This window comes from Brienomyrus brachyistius, chromosome 18, assembly GCF_023856365.1.
Source record: "Brienomyrus brachyistius isolate T26 chromosome 18, BBRACH_0.4, whole genome shotgun sequence".
Lineage (NCBI taxonomy): Eukaryota > Metazoa > Chordata > Actinopteri > Osteoglossiformes > Mormyridae > Brienomyrus > Brienomyrus brachyistius.
The window spans coordinates 20,637,039-20,660,528 of NC_064550.1; the positions used below are offsets into that span (position 1 = coordinate 20,637,039).

The following is a 23,490-nucleotide window of genomic DNA, read 5'->3' on the forward strand; positions in this document are numbered from 1 at the left end:
ATCGATCTACGCCTTTTTTTTCTCCTCCTACGAGAAAAAAAACCCCCTATATTCGGTAGAGACTCTCTTGTCTGTCTTGCCGTGACTCATCGTCCCTGCTTAAGGATGCCCTTTCACTCAGCTCTTTCCCGACTGTTGCTGGTATGCTAAACCTAAGGGCAGTCTGGTGAGGCTCAGCCTGTTTCATTCAGCATGTCCTGATAAAGCCGTAGGGGGGCGACAGGGGGCTAGGTATGTTCACGCAGGCAGAATGGCAGTAGATGGAAGGGTCTGAAGTCTTGAATGGTGTGAGATCGATATCAGGAATTTATATCCTAAAGATTACCATTCTAAGACTACGACATCGCTCTGTCGGTTGAATATTAAGCATCGTCTACTGCGATACTCTCCTGAATATGGTGCTAGATGCTCGATTATTTCCTAAGACAGTTAAACACAACAATATACTTAAATATAGCTGTCTATTCTTAGCTATTAGTGGGCTGTTCCCAAACAGTCTGACACCAGTTCTCCATTTGGCAGAGATGGGAAACAGCGCATGCTAGCTACTGCCGCGGTATGAACGTAAATGAAAAGATTTTATATTATTATTTATATTCAGAATGAACTGTCCATTCCTGTCTGTTGCGATGCTGGTGTTTTTTGACACCACGACTCTGAACGGAAGGTAGGGGAAGAGTAGTGAAAGTCGACTGTCCTCCAGAGCTAAAGAAAATACTGCCTTAATCACGAGGGACTGTGTTCGCTCTGCCGTCTGAAGACTGATCGATGCGCTCAGTAATTAAAGTGTCTTTAGTCCGGGCGGCAGGTGAGGCTGAGAGGCTTCCAACCGAGTCTGGATACGTGATTCAGGGTTGCTTAACTGCGACAGTGGAAGCTGAGACACGTCACTAACGGTGGTAAACGCGGCGAAACCCCAGAACCAGGCCATTTCCTGGCATCACGAGAGAACACTTAAGAATTGCAGTCGGTGTTTAAACCATCCAAGTCGGTGGGTCGGAAACAAAGTATAATAAGGACCTTAAAATCCACCTAGAAAGGGGGTAAAAATAAGAGCACAACAGCATCAAAGCGGAGGCAGCTGGTTAAGGGCACAGAACACAGAGCTGTGTACTTGAAGTGAGGCAGAAGAACACTTAAAAATAGCTTGTTGGAGGTGGTCTAAATCGGACCCCCTTTGCCCGCCCACCCCCCCCCGGCCCCCCCACGGCTCATCACACCCAAAGCAATGGCGAGAAGAGAACATGCTGCTAGCAAAACAGAAACACCAGAGAAGAGCGGCAAGATTCAAAAATAATTAGCAGGGAGGATTACCGTCCTTCACTGTCCTTGGCACTGCAAGGCTATAGGCGGAATTTTCCTTCTGGAGCAGACAGTCTCTCTCTCTCCCTCTCTGCCTCACTCTCTCTCACCCTCTCTTCCTCTCTCTCCCAAAGAAAGAGAGAGGAGCTTCCCAAGATGGCTGAATATTGATCATGAGCACGGGCACAGTCCATCCTCGGATGCTGCCGCCCGATTCCGCAGCGATGGAAATGCGATGAAACCAAATGGCTCCATAACTGCTAATTATTTTTGTCTCAGCGGCTGGCGCTGAGCAAGGCGGACGGGGCGGGGTGGGGAGGGGGGCCAAGGAGGGACGGGGGGGGGGGGGTGGGATGGGTTGGTGTTTCCGTGCCGTCTCTCTTCCCTCTGCGAACACAGATGCCGCACAATGGAGCCGTGGGATAAAAACAAAAGCGATAGAGGGGACTTTCTGTTGGGGGTGGTCCGGGCATGCCAAGGGGATACCCCCGGCCCCCAACTCATGCACCAGATGGACACGCCGTGACGATGGCAGCATGGGCGGGATGGAAACATGGCTGGACTGATGGCAATGGAATTCGTTTGTTTTTACTTTTTCGTTTCTCTTGTTTTCTTTTTCACCCCACAGGTAAAGGGTCCAAAGAAAACGGAACGTCTAGGCTCACTGTTGACGTGATCTGCTTTTAATCCAGGGGGATTCCGTTAGGGATGGCTAACGTCCTGCTGATCATACAACAACATCTTGGCCACATTAAACTGTTGAACCCTGATAAGATCATTAATCTAGGGACCATAAGTGCTTGTCTGATTTACACTGCATCGTATCACTTGTTAAGAGGTTATTGGGAGTTACAGGGTTCTAGAAAACCAAACAAATGTCTTCTCTCACATTTATTTGACTCTATCAGGGTTTTATTTTAATCTGAAAATACATCAGCAATAAAAAAAAATGTTTTTTTTTTTTTTTTTTTTTTTTACTGTACCTGACTGATTTCGTACCTGATAAATCCTGTTATATGGAGCCTGCAAGGGAGAAACCAACGAATGAAATGACCAACGGAGACCACAGAGGTAGCGTGCTGACTTGAATGTGCTGCTCGCGCTCTGGTTGTCTTACACTAGGGGGCACCTGCGAGCGGATCAATGGACATCATGGGTGGGATGTTGACGCGCTAGCTTTGGGGGGTCCGCTCAATATTCAGCAGAGAGGAGGAGCGCCCTATCCATCCCGGTGTCCCTCTCCCCACACCATTCTTTTTCATCACCGGCATGTCACAGACCCCTGGTTCTCTGCGGCCGCACCCCCGCACCCCCGCACCTGCTCTCCCTCGTTGAAGACGCGCCGGCCGAAGCTCCAGACGATGCTAGGAGTGGGGTCCCCCGAAGCCTCACAGGTCAGCGTGATCTGCTCCTCTAGCTCAGAAGCTGTCTGGTTCTTCAGGTACGTGATTTTGGGTTGCACTGCAGAGGGAGGCAGAACGCCATTTGTACGCTAACTAGCGAGTCGCCAACGACCTGCCGTTTTGTCGGCACGTGGCCGACATGTAAATAACCGCTGCGAAGCCCCCCCCCCGCGCCAAGGATGGTGGGGGCCGCCGGAAAAACACTCACGCACATAAATAGGCTTTCCATAGTGTGATAAACAGTGAGTGGGGGGTTTTATGCATTATACCCAGCTGCCCTTACCAAACACATTCAGGCTGACTTCCTCCATCTTCACGCCTGCCTTGTTCTTGGCGATGCATGTGTAATCCCCTTCGTCCACCTTCCTGACGTTTTTTATTAGCAACTCCGAGCCGTCCTCGTTGATGCTGTACTTATCGCCTGATTCGAGGACAATGTTGTTGCTGGGAGGGGGGGGGGGGGGGGTGGAAGGGGGTGGGGGTTACAAAAACAGACATGGAGACGAGTTCAGGTGAGTAAGCCCCACTTTTGTCTTCCATAAAACAAACCCTTTGCTTTGTTTTACTCACGTCTTTTGTCCCTTTTCGATTAAAAACCGTAAAAATGGAAGGAAGGTCGTTTTTCACGTTCCCACTGCTGAAGGACTGTTTGCAATACGACCTCCCCCCAGACGGGTGCATAACGTCCAAAAGAATTACATTAATCTACGGCGAGATTAGCCAAATTACATCTGTATGAAACCTGGGGACTCTTAAACTAATAATAAAAAAAAGGGCGACTGTGAATGAAATGTGAAGCGAAACGTCTTTTACGGTGATCTGTAAGAGAGGAATTGTGTGTCTCTCTCTCTCACAGACCCTGATTAGGATGCTAATCAACTTTTTGGGATCTTTGGACGAGGGCCCTGACCCCCATGGCAGCGGGAACAGAGACCACACAGCGGCTCCACCCCGCAGCTCCCCCCCCCCCACCCCCCCACTGCGCTGCTAAATGGCAGCGCTGTCTACAGCCCCCCTAAAAACAAATGGCAAATTGTCGAGGGGCTGTTCCTTCAGCTTCCGCTCCCCCCAGGCTGAGGAATCCTCTGATCTGTTTTCATTTTCACACACCACCCTCCCCCGTTCTCTGCTCCGGTTTTTTTTTTCCTTCTGTTTCTTTTCACTCTCAGTCAAAATCTCCAGCCTGTTGAAATACTAACGTCGACGCTGAACGAACAGTTTCAAAGACCAGCTTAAGGAACTCAGGGCTGGACTTCGACATTCTGGTCCATCAGCTGGACAGAGCTCGTCTTTGCTTGCCTGCCCTTACCGGGCCCATGTCACGGTCGGCTCCGGGTAGCCATCGGCGTCACATGCCAGCATTATGGACTGCCCGACATCCGCCGTGGCGTTCACCTCCGCTTGCCTGGTCCGGATCGTTGGGAGAACTGCGGGGATCGGGAATGGTGGCTTAGCAGGAACACTGACGTTGTGCACAGCACAGAGATGTGGAAAGCAGGATGGACACATACACAGCAATCTGTAGTGCTCAGCACTACAGCGGTTTAAAACTTCCTTGCTGCTTTGCCCCTAAAGACTCTAATTAAGAAGCTGTCCTATAAACTAAATAAATGGGTGAAATGTTAAGCTCTGTTAAATATTCTGTTAAAATATTATTGGGAATTGGAAAGAAATACAAGCATGATTTCACTTATAACTGATGCTTTTAACTATCACGTCAAATAAACTTGGCCTCAAATTAATAATAAAAAGCAAAAGAAGTGTTTCCTGGCAACAGGATCCCATTATTCCGTCGTCAGACAGTCTCCCACAGATGGAAGGAGGCCGAGAGAAATCTCACCATTGACGACGACCTTGATAATCCTGAAGTCGATCTCCCCCCTGGCCATGATGCGGCCCTCGCAGACGTAATCGTCCTCGTCTGTCTTCTTGATACCTCGAATCTGCAGGTGGTTGTTGTCCAGGACCTTGAACCGTACTGTGGAGGGGGGGGGGGGGGGGGGGGGTGGGGGGAGACCTTCAGCTGTGGTTTGGAGACACTGATACCTTGTGAGCAAATCATTCCCATCACACTTGATGGGTTCTTGTGGACTCAGGTAATAAAAATGCATCAGGACTGCGCTCATGTTGCATATTTGGAACTTAGGACCAAAACCCAAACCCGAATAGTCATGTGTTAATTTAGCATAAACATACATACAGTAAAATCCCGTTATAATGGACTTCAAGGGACCTGGCAAAACAGTCCGTTATATACAAAGTCTGTTATGTCCAGAGTTGCTGTATGCCCAGAACATGTAGTAATCCAACTTTACCTGACCAGATGTGTAACTATTAATAATCTCGACTACATATCTGTGTTGGATATCACCGGCACGCCACGCACCTTGTAGGCGGAGCCTGCATGTCCATTATAGCCAAACAAAACTACAGCTAAAAGCAGCCCTGGGGACCAACTTGTTTGTCCGTTATAGGTGAGTCAGCTATATCCGATGTTTTTTCTGCATGTTCGTAAAGGCTCATGGACCTCGTCCGTTATAGACGATATTCCGTTTTTAGCGAGTTCACTATAACGAGATTTTACTGTAATATGTACAATGAAAAAATCTTAGCTCATGACATACAAAATCTCCTACAAACTGTCACTTACTGCTTAATTCATTGAGGAACCGTTGAAAAGCAACCTGTTTCATTGCTCATAAAAACATGTTTAATGCATCATTTATATAATGACTGGCTTATGGTTGTGTCTCTTTTGCTTTTTTCAGAGCTTCTCAATGTTTATTTTAAAAAACTGTTCACCTGCTGAGTGCTATTGAGCAACTTAGAAGCAACTATCATTAAATAGCTAAAATTCAAGTGCTGTTCTAATAATCAGAGTGGTTATAAAATCTCAGGTCATGGAAATATTATATGCACACATAAAAGCAAATCCTGTGTTAAGTCTGCAGGAGGGCAAGCATGCAAATATTTAAATGTACTTGTACTTGCATAAATGACAATAAGGCTTTTGAATCCTTGAATCCATACCCACAAAGGGAAGGTTACTAGTTTAAATTGCTGTGGTTGACAGCGATTTCACCATTGGGCCCTTAAGCAAGGCCCTTAACGCCGATTACTCCAGCAACCGACTGACCCTGCTTACTCAACTGTACGTCACTTTGGATCAAAGTGTCTGCTAAATCAATGTAATGTAATACATATCAGGTTTCAATAGGAACATTCACTGGAACAGTTCACCGACTTTGTTTGGCCCAAACACACTGCAGCAAACCGCACGGCCACGAAAATCTGGCAAACCTTGGCGTAAAATGCTGACCTCGATGGTAACAGTGCCAAATGCTACCCACGTGTGCTGCTGATCGACGTGCACATGCGGGACAAGGTGAGAGTGCAAGAGGTTAACTGCAGAAATGCTGAAAGTGCTGTTTACGTGGGCGCTTTGCAACGTGTCTGCAATTAGTGGCTTTGTGGCAGGGAAGAGAAAAAAAAGAAAAGCATAGAGCCATGAACAAAGAGAACGGCCAAAACACCACACCGCTGCAGTCGCCTTGTGTCTTCCAGCAGTTCGGGAGGGAGGAATGCTTTAAGGTTAAAATAGTTTGTTCCAAATAAGATGCAAAAGGGGAAAATAGATCAGTTGCACTGCAAGTTTCTACTTTCTTACAAACATGTTTCTGCATTTAGAAATCGCCATGCATACAAAACAATCTCCTAATTTGATCCAAGCACAAAGCAACTAAAACAAACAAGCCAACGATCAAACAAACAAGCAAGCAGACGAAAATCTAGTTTTGGCTTCCTATTCACGCTCAGTCCTGTCTGTCAGAAAAAATGCCAGTGATCAAAACGCATGGCTGTTTGCTGGCTCCTTGGGGACAAGCTGGGAAGCAGTAAGCGAGATGGAATACACAACTGATAGAGAAAGGAAAAAACAAACAGACAGACGAAAAGGTAAAGAGAAACAGGCCGGCACCACGCCTCACCATCTTTGTCCATCTGAATTTTGCCGCTTCCGCGTTTCCAGATGATCGTGGGGGGAGGCGAGCTGACTACATCGCAGACAATGTTGGCGGTTTCACCTTCGTTGAACTCCTGAGGGGAGGGGGCACTCTCGAATGTGAGCTTCTCTGCAAGATAAAATGTGGCCGTGATTTTCTGTTCAGTATGGTGGTCTTGCATTGTAGAAGAGCAAGCCCAAAAAAAAATAACGCTCCCCTCCCATTCCTGCCTACTGGCATTTGTGGGCCTGCAGATGAGTTTCTCTGCCTTTTAATACAGCAGACATAAATGTCAGGAGCTGATAAAATGTATAATATTTCAATTATGGCAAAAATCTTTCTCGGCCTTTATTCGTAGGCCATAAAATTGCAGCTTTAAGCTAGACCTCCTTTGTCTAAGACCTCAAACGCTTTTTACCCCATTATCCAGTAGCCACTGATGAGAAGCAAAGAATCAGCAGAAGAATACTAAAAACACGGGAGCAGAAAGCCAGTGCTTACGATAGATCTTCACAGTCACCGTGGCCTGAGTTTCCATGTTGCCATTCTTGGCCACACATTTGTAAATGCCGGCATTGTCGATATTGGCCTTGTAGATGGTGAGCGTTGAGGAGTCATCATTTCGGGTGACACTGATGTCTTGTCTGTTCGGCAGGATCTTTTCGCCACTCGGGGAGAACCAGTCGATTTCCTTCACATCACCGATAGCTTGAAAGAGACCCCAAGCATTCGAGGTCACGTAACGTAGTAACCGTGATGAGAAATCCTACCCACACTTCCCACAAGCTAGGTAAACTAGACAGGCTAATCAGGCTTTTCAACACTTAACCGATAGGTGATGAATATTCAGCATGACCAGGTCAACTGCCAATCATCTGCACTGATCCACCCTCACTGCTCTCCCTCCAACCACCTGATCATGGTCACCTAATTACTGTCAGCTACGTCAAAGAAATCCCATTCATATTCCTATAATGGAATTTGTATTTTATATGTTTATAGACATTACATTCCAACAAACTGCCATATTTCAAAGCGTCAATTTGTTGCATATCAGCAAATTAGGTTCTTCCCTCATTTTTATTGACTGCCTAAAAACATTCTGCTGTTAAGTGCTTAAATAGCTCAAATTCAAAAACTATGCTAATAATACTTGACAAAATACACAGTACTAAACAAAATGTGAGCAAAAAAACTGCCGGGACATGCTGCTGCACCAGGCCCTTTCACAGCCATGACCAAGATAAACAGTTAAAAGACGGATGGACCAACAAAATTTGTTTTGACAAAATGACACGGCAGTGACCAGAGTCTACTGTGGTTAATGATTTCTACTTACATCCCCAATCAGATGACATACACTTGTGTCTGGTGCTGGCCATCAGATCACTTAGGTATTATTCATCTTGGGGAATTAGACGAGGGATTTGGAGGAGAATTCCCATCGGATGGTGCCACTTGTAACCTCAAATGTCTCAGCTCTGTGACTGATACTCAGAGTAATTGATACTCTCACCACTGACAGTTGTCACAAGATCTTGCTTACCTTCACACAGAAAGAACTTGGACTCTCCCACGCTGATCTCGCCTTGGGCGGGTGTGATGTTCACTTGCAGAGTGGCTAGAAGAGAGGAGAACATCACAAGATGTCAGAGACCGTCGTCACCTAGACGTCGGGAAGGCGGATGGGGCAGAAGCGGGAAAGCGAACGGACAGACACCACACGAGCGTAAACAGGACACTGCACGCTGCCGATTACAGCTTTAACAAACAAATTATTATGCCACCAAATAAATTGTGAACCGCTTGCCTTGAAAAGTTGCCTCTTCCCTCTGTTCATTTAATTTGTTTTGCTAAACCAGCACTACTTCCTGTTCTTTGAGGACGTTTCGACACTTATTTGAGAAATACATCAATACACATATAATACGGTTTCTAAATAACCAGATAAATAAATAAAAAATTAGCTTCTGCTTAGCTATAATGTTTAATGGTTAATTAGACTCAAAACGTAATTTCTTCATATAGTGAGGTCTGTTTAGAATATAAGCTCTCTGACATTAACGGACAATTCGGGGTTTGTGAAACTGCTCCACATCTGGACAGGGTCTTCATCTTCAGCTTGCTGAAGAGCTTATATTACCTTGACAACACCGCGCCTGCCTCCCTGACGATAAGCCTCGTCTGGTGCTGTGTAAGGGCCGTCCGACCCGACGCATTCCTGATCTGTACGCGAAGTGCCTGTCCTGAGACTATCAGCAAACCACAAACTTAACAATCTCAAGGTTTCAAGCAAGACCTCAAGGAGGCAAGGAAACTGTCACTCCCTTTAATGCTGATGTCATAGTGGTTCTTGCATTAACATCATCCGCGGAGGTTGTTACTGCGTAACTTCTGAGCGCCGACCTGTTGGTATCGAGTCGCTAAGAGGAATAACCCAATAAACACGATGCTCTTTTGGGTGGTTCGGTGACACCAACCTCGGCTTTTCGCGCAGGCGTTAAGTTTGCAGAAATCTCATCCCTTTGGAATGAAAAACTAAATGTTCCCACCTATTTTTGTTCCAAAGGACAAAGAAATTTGCCTTGCAATTAGCAGAATTTTGTTTACACCAGGGCAACTCTGTCCCAAATAATCTGACTAGGAAAGCAGCAGCATGTTATATCAGCAACAAGTTATCAATAATTTTATGGAACCAGGGTGTTTAAACACATATTTTTCAATGAGTTTTTTTCCCTCTACGTCCTTTATTTCCTAATGATTTTTGGGTCATTTAATGCATATCGAATAAGCAAACAAATCAAAAAATGGTAAATCTATAATGTGCTAAGTCTTGTTTGACAGGTACATTCCATCCAATTGTTTCATTGATGAAAATTATAATATGGACGTACACGTCTATTTTCATTACATACTTTTTATTCCAAATAAGCCCTCTCACCATTAAAAATAAGAATGCCAGAGGGTTGACTCCTTTGAGTCTGTGTAAGCACGGACTCTTCTGAGTCATAGCGTAACTTGAGTCCGGCAGCCGAGCCGTGTTGCACCTCACCTGTAGTAAAAGAAGGTGCGCATGCTGTGGCGAGGCAAACCTACCACAGCTCTGTAATTGCCCATTAGAATCCTTTCCTCATGCTCCTCTGAGCCGATGTAGCAATTAGTACTCAGTGCTGGGTAACAGAAAGCGATAAGCCTCCCATAAACTTAATTTCCGCTCACAGTTGCCCCCGAGTTCTCGCGTTGAGTTGATATTGAATAACGACACTTTATAAACGTTTTCAGCGTAGTTTAATGAAAGAAACCTACATAGCTATGTTGCGGTACTTTTTACTTACTGTCAAGTGGGAGGTATTAAAGTCATTAATCAAATCGCGGTAGCTTCTTGAGATCTATCTAATCCACTTCATGTTTTTAAATCATCTAAACCAGCCAGCAGAGAAAAATAAAGCCTTAATGAAGCAGCTGCTGCATTTTATTTTTATGAACCGCATGTAAACAACTAAGGTGGCCTGACTGTGATAATGATAATTTAAAAACCTTGGATGTTTTATTTCTTGTCGGAGTATGAAAATATAGCTGGTCTGGAGTGACATGGTGCATTTTCTGAGCATACCATACTTCGGCAGATTTTCTAGACCGGGCCTCTGTCCTGTCAGGACACAGCTAAGCCCAAATGACAGCAACGACAGATCTGCCATAATGCACATTATTCCCAAAGGCTCATCCAAGACTTGAAAACCTGGCGTTCAATGAATCGTTCGAATCAGAACAAACTGCACTAGATTATATGGCGGGATGTTCTAACAACTAAGAAATGACAAAACCCAAGTCATGAAACGTTAACTGGCCTGGAAAATTCGCCCTTTATTATTTTCAGTGTGAAATGCATGGGCCTGAAGACTCCAGCTATACGACCACAACAATCTTTTTTCATCACAGAGCGTGAGATGTTTTTACTGGTTGAGAGAGCACCCAAAAAGTGTTCATGTGGTAATTCTTGCATGCAGTTACAATATGACTAAAGGCTGCGCAGTAGCTAAAATAATGTATATTGCCACCCATTTGCTTGGAATTCATCGTCTGATGGTTGATACCACCACCCTCACAAAAAGACCACAGACACAAATTCTCACGTTACTGGGTCCAGGGACTGCAAAAAAAACTACGTTTGTGAAGATTTTGTCGCATGGTTTTTGAGAACATCATCAGAATTAAAGAATGCTATTCACATAATTTGTACTCCATCATCCAAAATCCAAAGGATGACCTTTACCAGCACTATTTGCCTGTTCTTTCTTAGTGTCTGAGCTTATTGTCAGAGGGATTAGAAGAAAACATTTTTCATATTATTTGTGAATATAATCAGTTCTTCATTTTCTAAGTTGCAGACTATCAAACTGCTTCTTGGTCCTTAAAAATGCCAAACAAAGTGGAACAAGCAAAAAAAAAAAATCAACGCAGTGAAGCAAATCGACATGTTAATTGAAAAACAAATTTGGGACAGTCTGCCCTTCACACAAGCACTTATTTCATTCAGAAGCATGTTTGGCAAAGGAAACATATGAGATCCCTGTGTGCAAAGCAATTTCCAATTAAAAATTTTCAATTTTAATGAAAGCAATGTTCATCTTGAATCTCCTACTTCTGACTAATCAACTATAAGTTTCAGAGAAGCATTGCACAAGGACAATGAAGGTGGCCAATCATATTCCACTAGATATCGATAAAAGAAGCATCACTTATTTCTTCTCCTGACTTGAGGTTGTTACATTGTTTACATTCTAGAACACTTGCATGCAATTTCCACCTGCTTTGTAGGCAAATTAAAGAAAGCTTACCATTGTTTCAACATCAGTTTCTGTCTGGCTGTGTCAAGGATTATCTCAAAAAATGCCCTTCGGCTTGGAAACAGGTTCAGTCAAATTTCAGTTTTGACATTTAATTTTTCAGTTTCACGCGGGGAAATAATATTTTTAATTTAGCCTCTTTTAATGTCAAAATATAAACTGTGACCTTATACCCAACAGGAAAATCTATATATATTTCACATCATGACTGAACTTCTGATGAAAAGCTGCCTTAAACAAAGCTCATGAAAATATGTGGCGAAGATTAAATATGCTAAACTGGAATCTGGAGTCAACAAAAACCTTCTCCATGTCTTTATTTGGCCATGATTACAGATCAAAGTGTTAAAAGAAATTTCTGTTCTGTTTTAAGATGATGCTTGTTTAAAAGATACAATGGCGTGGATGTAGAAATTCACTTAAAAAAAACATACTTGGTTACACACTGGAATCTGCTGTTCAATCTAAAGATTTAACAGCACTGTGACATCCATCCATTTTCCAAACTGCTTATCCTAGGCAGGGGGTCCGGAGCCTATCCCGGAAGCAATGGGCACGAAGCAGGGAACAACCCCTTCCAGCCAGCCCATCGCAGGCCACACTCACACACCATTCACTCACACATGCACACCTACGGGCAATTTAACAAGTCCAATTAGCCTCAGCATGTTTTTGGACTGTGGGGGGAAACCAGAGTACCCGGAGGAAACCCCATGACGACATGGGGAGAACATGCAAACTCCACACACATGTGACCCAGGCGGAGACTCGAACCCAGGTCCCAGAGGTGTGAGGCAACAGTGCTAACCACTGCACCACCATGCTGCCCCGGCACTACGACATTAAATGGTTAATTCTGTTTTTCAGGAGACGCATTCCCTCAGTGTTAAAAACAATGAAAGTCAGATTAGACAGGTTTCAATGCTGGCGTCCCCAGGAAATTCAACACTCATAAAATCATAAACCATCAAACCGGGAAATAAGAAACACACTAAACAGTTATCGCGCAAGCAATACTCTGTGACATTCGCTACACTATACTCCTAATGTTTAAAAGCCATCTGTCAATTGCCTTCAGCCTATTACATAATCCTTCTAATTGTCATACAAATAGTGTAAATGTAATTGTCTCTGCCATATGCAACATATTTCCCACAAACTATCTGGCAGGTGCTTGCTAGTGGCGGTTTTCTGCGCGCAATATGAATTACATGATATGATGTTATGATGCAGAAGCTGAAATGCGGGACAACTCTAAATCACACGTGGGAATCTGGCGTCTGGATCGTCCTGTGTGGTTAGAGCGTCAAACGGCCCCATCTGAACGAGCACATCAATTTCCAGAAGCAAATGAGAACAGGCTGTAACCTGGCAGACTCACTAAAGCTACCGCGCCTCAATACATATATCATGTGTTTGGCCTATTTTACTACGAAAACTGCGGCTAAGGACTCAAAATAGCTTCCTTCCGCCGTATCGCGACATTCAGTTGTCCATATAAGGTTTTGCGTCGGTAATAATTCTTGGCCAATCCCATCTGTCCATTAAAGCAACATTTATTATAGCGCAAATTTTAAAAACTATGCGTATTTAATTTCTAGACCGGTGTAAAATTAACGTTTTCTTTTTGCATTTCTTCCTGGTGCGTTTTTGATTTAACATGACACCCAGTGAGCATTTCGCTATATCTGTATTGAAGGCTTAATTGCATTTTCCAAGATACGATGAGCACCTGTGTTAGTGGCATGTGCAAGCAAAGAGTGTAGGAGGAGCGCGCTTTAGGTATTCTGCTCCTTACGGAAACAGCTCCGCTAGGCAAGTTGTGTGCAATTTATGGCTGTGTTTTACCTGCTCACAAACACATTAAATCATTAAAACTCTCTTCATTAAAACTTTCTCGTGGCACTAATTTTTTTTTTTTTTACCATTATCCTGGAGTGAAAAAGAGCTTTAAAGTCGCACATGTTGCGATGTGCTGCTGATCAAATCTAGAGCGGGTGTTCAGTCTAGATCACTGTGCATTTGGGTAGTCTGTGGTGTCGCATTGTAAAATATTCCGAACCAATTGACGCACAAACCGTAGGTTTCGCAAAGTCCCCGTAGCACTCAGAGCTAAATGGACCAGTGCAGCATGTATCCGAATTGGTAATCTCCATTAATTATGAGTAAACACTGCTTCCTCATTAGCTTACAGGAACGTAAAAGGAGCTGCCAACTGTGCCGTTGAACCTGCAGAACCGTCGGCAGGAGGGAAGCACGCGTGTGCGCCCTTGAACAAAGACGTTTCCAGAACACTACCGTATGCTCTGCCCTGGTGTATGTATCAGGGAGGACGATGCATCATTTTTTTATTACCTGACAATGAATACCAAGCATGTACCAAGAGCGCTGTAACTGTTGTGCCGCAAATTACCCCACGTCATTGGCTAGCTCTGAAGCAGAAGGCTAATGATACGCTCCTAGGGCCGCTGTCAACCAGTCTCTACAGGAGATTCTCTAATGAACATCTAAATATTTGTGTCCAAGCTTAAGCAGCTTTGGAACGAGTTCCACGTTTTATGCCTTAGCTCCCAAAGAGAAAAAAAAATTATAATCACTCCAAGGGAAACATGCAATTATGGAAAAAAGTATGTTTCATTGGATGAAAGCGATAATAATATGCTGAATAGGATACATAATATCTGGCCGATAATCTTCACTGATTATGCATTGTGAAGTGACACAGCATATAATTGAGCAAAGAATGAAACAAGTTGCAAAATACTGGGGCAGAGGCTTGAATAATCAGGAAATATGGAGATAAGAAAACAGCGTCAGCGTGACGTGGAATGATGGGCGTGGCAAACGCTATGAAGCAAAACTTCCTTCTTTGATATACATTATTACTGGATGCAGCTTCGGGTACGTATCGCGTTTAGTGACAGGTAGTGATTCCGAGGGTACAGGGCATACAGACTGGTTCCATTACCCACTATGTTAAGATAAGCGCCGATTTTAATGTATGGCAACAATGGAGCATTAAATTAAACATCAAATATTAATTCCCGTTTATATTAATGCTCCTCTTGAAATGAACCATTTCATGCCATTAACAATGTTATCATTCTTCTTTAGCGTGTCGTAAGTAGAAAAATAAAAACAGAGCCATATTTTGACTACTTTTTCTTACAAATAAACGTGGCAGTTCATGATAGAACTCAGGTGCCACGACTCAAAACAGGAATGGCAGGGTGTAGTTCCACAAACAAACAGAATGATCCCCTAACTGGCTTTCTGTCTTAATTTACGCGAGGTGTAAAATGTCAACAAAGTGCCCCGATAGGTGTGGCCACTCTTGATTAAAAGCAGTATTTATATTCCATTATTTTGTGTGCTGTTGAAATGAGCCAAACTAACGAATGTTTTTGCAGCCTTTTTCTCTAAATTATGCATATGTAATTTGAGTTTGGCAGTGAAACATGTCAGGAAAGTGAAACATAAATATATAAATAAAACAAAACAATGTGCTGGAAGGTGATCCGCATGCAGTTTTAGTTGCACCCCACAGGTGTAGTGGCCTGTACATTGATAGTAGGACCGGCCAGGCGCCAAGTGACACAAATGGTTTTCTTCACCGACAGTGCTGAATGGCGTCCCTTAGAGGTCACGTAAGGTACTACACAAAAAAGGAGATCACCTTGGCAATGGGCACCTAAGGTGAGCAGTGTGTACCTGGAGAGTGGGGGGGGCTCTCTGTCTCAATCTTTCTAGCCAGACACACCTTATATCAGTTGCCAGAGGAATCGCTAGAAATTTATGAAAAGGGGGGCTGAGCCTTTACTGGGGGGGGGGATCTGATTTTAATGAAAATGAATGAGAGCTCAGTATTTAAACTAATTAGTGTACATTTATTTGGGGGGGGGGGGTAAAAATCAAAACCGCTATGGTGCCCTTGCTCAACCCATTAAATGTGTAGCAAAAATGTCGCTATGCTTAGTAAAAGAAATGGCCGTTACATGTTCTGTACTGCCACCCGTCCAACCCAATTAGACACTGCGGTAAACAGGGTAAAACGTTTTTCCCTGAGTCATGCCTGCAGTAATTAAAACCACCAGTGGAAGCCATAAAGAAAAACAATAAAATTACATTATATAATTTCCTTACATAACCGATTCTTTAAACCAAAAGAGCCTACATAGCTTACAGCATTAGACTGGGGATGCTGTACTGAAAAAAAAAAATATATAATGTCCCTCCGAGACTTAAAACTGCAATGTTTTGATCCGAAGACCCATTTCTACTCTATTATGTGCCACTAACGTATCTTAGATGAGCAGGCTGATCATCAGAAATAGTCTTAGCTAATCCCGATGCAATAAAACCTTGCTAGTAAAAATGTTTTTTATAAAGTTAGTTGTCCCTTTTCTGAAGGTGCCGGTGAGTGGCACTCAGCTACTTGTATCATTCCATTCTCACGTGTTACAAAGACGTTAAATTCTCAGCTTCAAAACCCACGTGAAATTTTGCGGCCTACAGACCCATATCGATTATAGATATCTGCGATACTATACATTAATGATAGGCCTCCGTTCTTTCTTTATGTTCGCTTTTCCCATTAAAATGAGAAGAAACCCTCATACAGGGCGGCTATCAAGCTTTTATCGGAAGAATGACGATGGTGGCTGTGAATTTGCATGCAATACAGGCAACTTCAAAATCCTTTCATTCCTGGCTAATTGCCTGGCTAACAAACGACAGTGGCTCCTCCTCATCAGACGGCGACCCCCCCCCCCCCCCCCCCCAATTAAACCGTGAGAATCGACAGAAGGATCAATGCACCGAGCTAAGATGTGGCTGCAAAGCATTATCACACTTTTAAAGAAAATGCCGATAACTGGATGAGAAGATAAAGCTTCTAAACTGGATCCTTGCTGTGAATGTCTTGTTTTTTTCCCATGCATTTCTATTTAGGCTTGAGGGTGATTCTGAATATCCAATCCAAGGAGCTATGAAGGACAAAATGAGTTCACTGAAGTACCAAAACGAAGGCACAAATAGTAATAAACAGACAAAGACAAAATTGATACAAATATAATAGCTATAAAATGCAATCTCACTTATCACCAGAAACACGTTGTAGCAGAAATGACCACGTCCAAGCAATTCCTGCTTCAGAGTGAGATGTGTGAGTTGTTTACACAGATAAGACCATCTGGCAAGTTAATAAACTCTAATAATTTCTTATCATTGGAGGACAACCATTACCCCCCCCCACCCACCCACCCCCTCCTCCTGCATGCTCCCACCAAGATCAACCAGTAATCTGCCATTTGTTCACCAGAAGAGAAGGACATCTGAGAAGAATCTGAGCAAAGAACACGTCAGGCATCGTCTTGCGTCATTGTATAATAATTGAAGGTAGTGTCTGGGGGGGGGGGGGGGGGGGGGGGTGAGGTGTTGAGCTAGGATGTCTGGGTACCCTTCAAATGAAGCTGATCTCTGTGGACCCTCATCACCCCAATCCTACCCCTCCCCCGAACTTTGCTGGATCGAGACAGACTTTCCGGCACATTAGAGCTTCATGGAGATGAAGCACCCAGAGGCTCGGTTCTTAAAAGCATGGATGCTGGTAGTTAAACATGGTTTACAGGCTGAGAGTCGAGGGAATGGGGCCCACAGGGGGCGGACTGTGAGGCTGGAGTAAAGGTTCCCCGCAATCGTAAGCTATTTATGCCTGCTTACGAGCGCACCGATCTTTCCCGGCATGCTGATGGTCCTTGTCTGGGGAGAGCAGTTGTCTGATTGCTTCATCAATTTCAAAAACGACGCAGCATTATTAGTTGTCTCCTACTCCAAATTTATAATCGTGCAGTGGCACTCCTCTTCAGAAGCAGTGCTGGCTCTCATCTGCGGCACAATCCCTCTAATGGATCCAGAAAAGAATAGAGAAAAGTGTTCATAGTCAAAGTTCACCCGACTCCCTTTCTCCTTCGGTCAACAGCCTGTCTCATTAACACAGCTAAGAGTCACCAGTCCAGATTTTCAAATTGGCAATTACTAAAGGCAATTGTTCATGTCCACTCTCCACTGTTAGACAAAAACGCTGCACAGGACGACCACTTTTCCAATGGGAAATTTCTGATTCAATCATCAGAAAATTATTGGGAAACAAAGAGACACGTTCTCTTCAGATTGGAGGGTATAACTAACTATCCACTGTCTGAAATATCGTCGCTCTAAATATTGCTATATTTCTCATCTCAAACTGTGCCAGTGGCCCGAACGCACCTCCTTTCCCCACTATGTTCCACAAAAGATGGCTGCAGGACTGGCTAAGTCTGGCTGACGTGTTATTTTAAGACGAGTTGTTCTAGGTTTTGCGGCTCAGTATGACGGGAAACCGAAAATACCAGAGTGAATGCGATGTATGTGGGGGGGCGGGGCAGGGGGTATCGGGGGGGGGGGGGGGGGGGGGGGTTTCCAATGGAGATGAGTGAAACAAAGTAGCTGGAGTTAATCACTCAGGAAGGTGAGTTAGAAAGGAGACGCAGATTTGTTCTGAGGACCCAGCATGTGGCTGACAAGGGCACACATAGCTTCCCGGGATGGAAATGCAACAGACCCTTAATTAGGGTTAATTGACTTGCCACTGTATGTCTCCGGGGCGGCTGGGTAAGCTGCAGAGTCAGCAGAATACGCCGAAAAAACTTTAAACCAACCCAGTCCTCCCTGAGGAGGCTTAAAATAATGTGCGCCCCACCCCCAGCAATCTGAAAGCTTTGGTGCTTGGCATTCTACATTAGGAATGTTTTGCCGCCTAATCTAAAATTTAATTTGAGCAGCTCCGATGCACAGATCAGGGATGAGAGAAACGTTCCCGGTGGAGACACTGCCTTTGATCTCCGTGCGACACCACTGGGCTGCACTGCCGTTCGCGGCAAATCACTGCCATGGCTGCGTGTGTGAACCGCACGCTTCAGTCCCCACTGATCCGCGGACGAGATGTCAACTCTGTGACTCTCGGCGAAACGGTCAAAAAAGGATGCTCTGAGAACCGTCAATGGCAAAACGATGCTTTATAGTCAGGCCATCGGAGGAGGAAATGTAAAAGTAAATAATGCCGTTTGCAGCTCACGAAAGAATGAACAGAAACGTCCAGTGTAGAGAAAAGTACTGACACTGTAAGCAGCACAGTGTCAGCAGTGACATAAATCAGCAATGTCACACAGCTTTATTAAGCCCCCGATACATAAAATATATAAACAAAAACAAATGAAGACAAAATCCTCCCTCCCCCGCTGAGTTAGCCAAATATCTGGAGCTGGTGGCGGTACGCTGGCCCCACGCTGGCCCCAGCATCTCTGGTGGCGGTACGCTGGCCCCGCGCTGGCCCCAGCATCTCTGGTGGCGGTACGCTGGCCCCACGCTGGCCCCAGCATCTCTGGTGGCTATCCCATGACTAGGTGGTGGCGACATCCCGCTTTGCCCGAGAGATTAATTGTACAAGGACTAATTCACACACGTACAGGACCAGCCGCGGATGCCAGTGTTCCAGCAGGCTTTAGTCCAGCGTGTTACCATTACGGTGATATTTCCTGGAAAGCAGTCAGGGATGACACAGGTGAGCGGAGCGTGACCCCCCCTATCTAGGAAAATGGCTGTTCTGTATAAGGGGGCTGAATACACGGCTGTGATACTCGCTGGTGCATTTACAATTTTCAAGTCATATTGGAGAGAAGATGCACAGGGTGACTCTCTTGTAATGCCCGTCTTTATGGTGACGAGCCAAAGGCCGGCTTAATAATTCTTTGTCTTAACTATACAGTCACCAACTATATGCTCAATAAAATCACAATATGGGGGCTGTCATGTCATCTTATTTTGGCCTTTTCAGAAAGTGATACGGGGCGAATCAACATTCTGCACAGCCCCAGTCCCAAGAAAACGAAGAGAAAACGACAGGCCTTGTTTGAGGACTTCGAGTCAGCTTGCATGGGTGGTGGGGGAGTTATGGCCCAGGAACCATCCGGATGTGTCTGTTTATGGTCTTTCCATCTGACTACCCATGTAGGGCAAACGGTACCTGCTGGGTGTTTTTTTTTTCAGCACAGAGACAAAAGTGACCCCCTAAAAAATGGTCCAATTATTTAAAAAGTTTATCATAATGTTGCTAGTATGACTTACTGTGACAAGCTCCTTTATCTCTTCAAATACTTAAAACTACGACAAAAGAACAAAAAGAAGTGCATGTGTTTCAGTTATGAAACAATAATAGACATCCAATTAAAGCAAACAAATCTGGTTATTAGTATTATTATTTCTTTACCACTGAAAATTTCCCAGAATACTCAAAAAGACAATTTTACCCCACAGACTGCAGGCCTGTCAATAAACAGAATGTTGTGGATAAATAGTATAATTTTGTTCTCCCTGCACGCCTTCCTGTCTTACAAATCAAAGGCCCATTGAGTTGTAAATATATAATGTTCCAAAACAGTTTAATAATGCCTTTCTTTTCCAAGGACTTCTGGGTTTTCAATTATCAATCTGAAATTTTGAAAAACCCTGGATTTTTGTTTTATTTAAATGCCTTTAAAAGGCACGGGTGTTGTTTAGTTAAGAAACAATTTTTGCAGCTGCTGTTGCCTTATTGTGTATTAATAATGAAATGCTTGGGTCAGGCTGCCATACTGTAATCGACACTGAAGGCTTTCCATTTAAAGACAGGCGGTGTCTGCACATGCATAAGGCTGATTGTGTTCCGCACAATTCCTCCAGACCCTCAAGGCTACCATGCAAAAACATACGCTTCTGTGTTCGGCGACAGGGCCGCTTAATTCTGAACACCGTGAGGCAGAACACTTGGCCGTTGTTGGTCCTAATCTCATTACTTTGCCGAGGATGTATAAAGGGGTGGTCTCACCATTACTGGGATGGGTATTCCAGGGAAATTGAAATGCATGGATATTCTGTGCAGATTTCACAATGGTTCGGTTTATCGATTAAAGTACCCAGACAGCGAACAGTTAAAATCTCACTGATGTCATGGGACATTATATATATATATAATATATTATTTCACACAAGGTACTTAACATCCCATAATTAAAGGGCCTGGAGTCTGCAGCAGACAAGTGGCTCATTTCAGAATTTGCCACTCAAAGTGACACGATCTTGAACCCAGAACTGTAAATGAACGTGGCTGACTGATAAGCTGCTGATAAGCTGTCAGACAGTCATTAACAGCAGAAGCAATAAGAAACTGGCAAAAAAATAAAAAACAAAAAAAAACTCTGAGGCTCTGAAATTCCACAGGTTATAACCCCTTGTTAACGATATACGTAAAATCGTGTTTTAAATGTTATCGGTGCTTGTGAACCCAGGACAAATTTTCAGAGCAACTTAATGGAAAATTCTCACAAAGGCAAAGATGGCAGCTTCATACACTTGGAAATGCTTGCTGTGCACTACTGTAAGTTATACGGACAGACTGGTAAACAAGCACTTTCTTACTCGCTGCAAAGAAAAAAAAAACACATTTCCTTCTCTTGCAGGAGCTCCTGCCGGCCAACTCAAAGATCCCCGTGAGACTAAGTCCTTCATTATTCCCTGCTATATTTTTCTGATGAGTCCACCAGCCTCATTACTTTCTGTTAAGTTAACGGGATCAGCTCCATGCTTGACTGAAAACCCTACAGCGCCTTTGTTCTCAGAGCTGCTTTCTGCGTGCTCTTGACAGCCCACATCTCCTGCCAGGACCAGGGGGCCCACTGTTTTGCGGGGCACTCTGGGTGAAAACCTCCACTGTACGTGAAAATACCAAACAAGGGGACACGAAGAAAGACCCCAATGAGTTAGGTGCCGTCCCAGACTCGCCTCATCAAGTACAGTGGCCTTTCAGACGGGTCCGGCAGTGATACCTTCCATGGCGATTTGTCATAGCGCTGCGGCATAACTGTTCAGCTCGGAAATTAACCTGTTTGTACACCGACAGTGTTTACATTCGCCTGTAATAACTGCCTAAATTGGACGTGCAGTGGAAAACACAGCTGCAAAAACACTCTTTTGATAATTTCTGATTACAGCATTACAATGATATGCAATCAAATAGCTATGAAACATGCTCCCCACCCAATAAGTTGTAGAAACCATTACTACTAGCTACTAATTTTGACAAAATCCCCATGTCCGACTAGAACCTGCTTCCCATCTCTCCATCAATAAAAAAAAACAGGGTTGAAGGATGTGGAGGGCGAAGGGTTAAGTAATCAGTGGAATCGGGAACTTATTTTCCGTAAGTCCCTCGCAGCTGTCCCATAGGTTGCTGGAGATGGACCGGCTGCTCATTTGCTAATGAAACAGATGAAAGGTGCCTCCCAGTGAACTGACTGCGGGTTCAGCACCGTCTGTACGAAACAGCGAAATGCAGAAGCGGCACAACAAAGGCAACAAAAACAGCAATAAGAGTGAGTGTTCCCTTAAAAGTAGCGGGAGGCCGTCCAGCTCCGTCCACGTCTGCTCCTTTCGGGTCATGCCTTAAAGCCTAAAAGGATTTTCTATTCCACTAAATCTCCCTGGATGTTCTGGGCAGCCGCCCCCCTCCACGTACGTACAGTACACAGTCATACATACAAATAAATTGGTTTTAACAGAATGAGATTAAAACCGCCTAGTGTGCCGTTCATTGTTTGAATGTATGGTGAGTGCACTTCCAGTTAATGGCAATCAGCAGCATTTCTCTAATTATACTGTTCATTAAGCTCATTAAGGTTTCTGAATCCCTTTGACAGGATCTGTTCACAGAAAAAGTAAATCATACAAAGAAACAGGTCACTGGCATTTTTATTTTATTTTTGTGATTATCATTGGTCTGCTCAGTATCTCTGAAAGCTGCGCATTGCTCTCGGTGGACCGTGTCCCTTGCACTTTGTAGTCATTTGCACATGGAACTCCAATGCAAACAGTATTTATGATATCTTTGCAATGTGTCTATTGTGTTCTTTATTTTCACGCACAGTGTTCAAATGTACTTTCGTTTGGCACCAAACCACAAACCAATTCCGGTACGTTTGTAAACACCGGCGATGTGATCCGAGTTCCGGTTCCATAATAAAAATTGCGATATTAGCAAAGGAAAAAACAAAACAACGAAGAACTAGAATTTTCAACTCCAACTCGTTGGTGCATCCTCATGACAGCGTACAAGATACTTGCTCAGGGTTCCCACCCGTCTGTAGATGTCTGGCTATTTAGAGCAGAGTGGCGGACGGCCAACTCCACATTCAAGTCTCCTAAATCCAAACTGCCCTGTTATGTGAGGCGTCCATGGGTCCAAAATGAAAGAGCAAAACATGCAACATCAGTCTTACATTTCACTACTGCTTGGCACATTATAGAAGGAAACTGAACCCGGGACTCTAGTGCGCAACTAAAATATACCGATACTGACCACAGCGGAACTTCCCTGGAAACAGCGGGACATGTACACGTCCCCAATGTACCCTCAGGACCGCGTCATCAGACAAGACTTACATTTGGAAAAGTATGAGAATGTGTCCCTTAAATAATTATGACTGCCATTCTTTTGAGGGTGACACATAATCACCTGGGACTAAATACAGCTTTGCTTTAAATGATGTCCACTCTTCATTAGCAAGTTCGACTGCTTGATGCTCACCACTGCTCACAAGAACCACCAGGGGGAGTCCAATTCTTTTACCAAAGTTACAAAAAGATTCCTGTTAGCTAAAAAATAAAATAAATAAAAAACTGAAATAACAAACATTGCTATCGTATTGTGAAAATGTATATCAGTTTCCCTGAATGAACAGGACGCTGTTGACTCTCAACCTGTAATTTTTTCTGTCACCGGTCAGATGAATATCCGCATGAGAACTAAGTGCTGCCCAGACTTCGGCCAGCGCTGGAACAGAGATGACACGCACAAGCTGCATGCAC

At 44.1% G+C, this 23,490-nt stretch overlaps 1 protein-coding gene across 1 annotated transcript in view; it reads right to left on the reverse strand.

Moving 5' to 3' along the window:
- ncam1a (neural cell adhesion molecule 1a) overlaps window positions 1-23,490 on the reverse strand; it is a 70,952-nt gene that overhangs the window by 42,934 nt on the left and 4,528 nt on the right. The window contains 7 exon segments of the mRNA XM_048983888.1: window positions 2,621-2,763; window positions 2,989-3,149; window positions 4,015-4,132; window positions 4,546-4,683; window positions 6,692-6,835; window positions 7,208-7,414; window positions 8,253-8,327. Coding sequence (XP_048839845.1) covers window positions 2,621-2,763; window positions 2,989-3,149; window positions 4,015-4,132; window positions 4,546-4,683; window positions 6,692-6,835; window positions 7,208-7,414; window positions 8,253-8,327 — 986 coding nt within the window.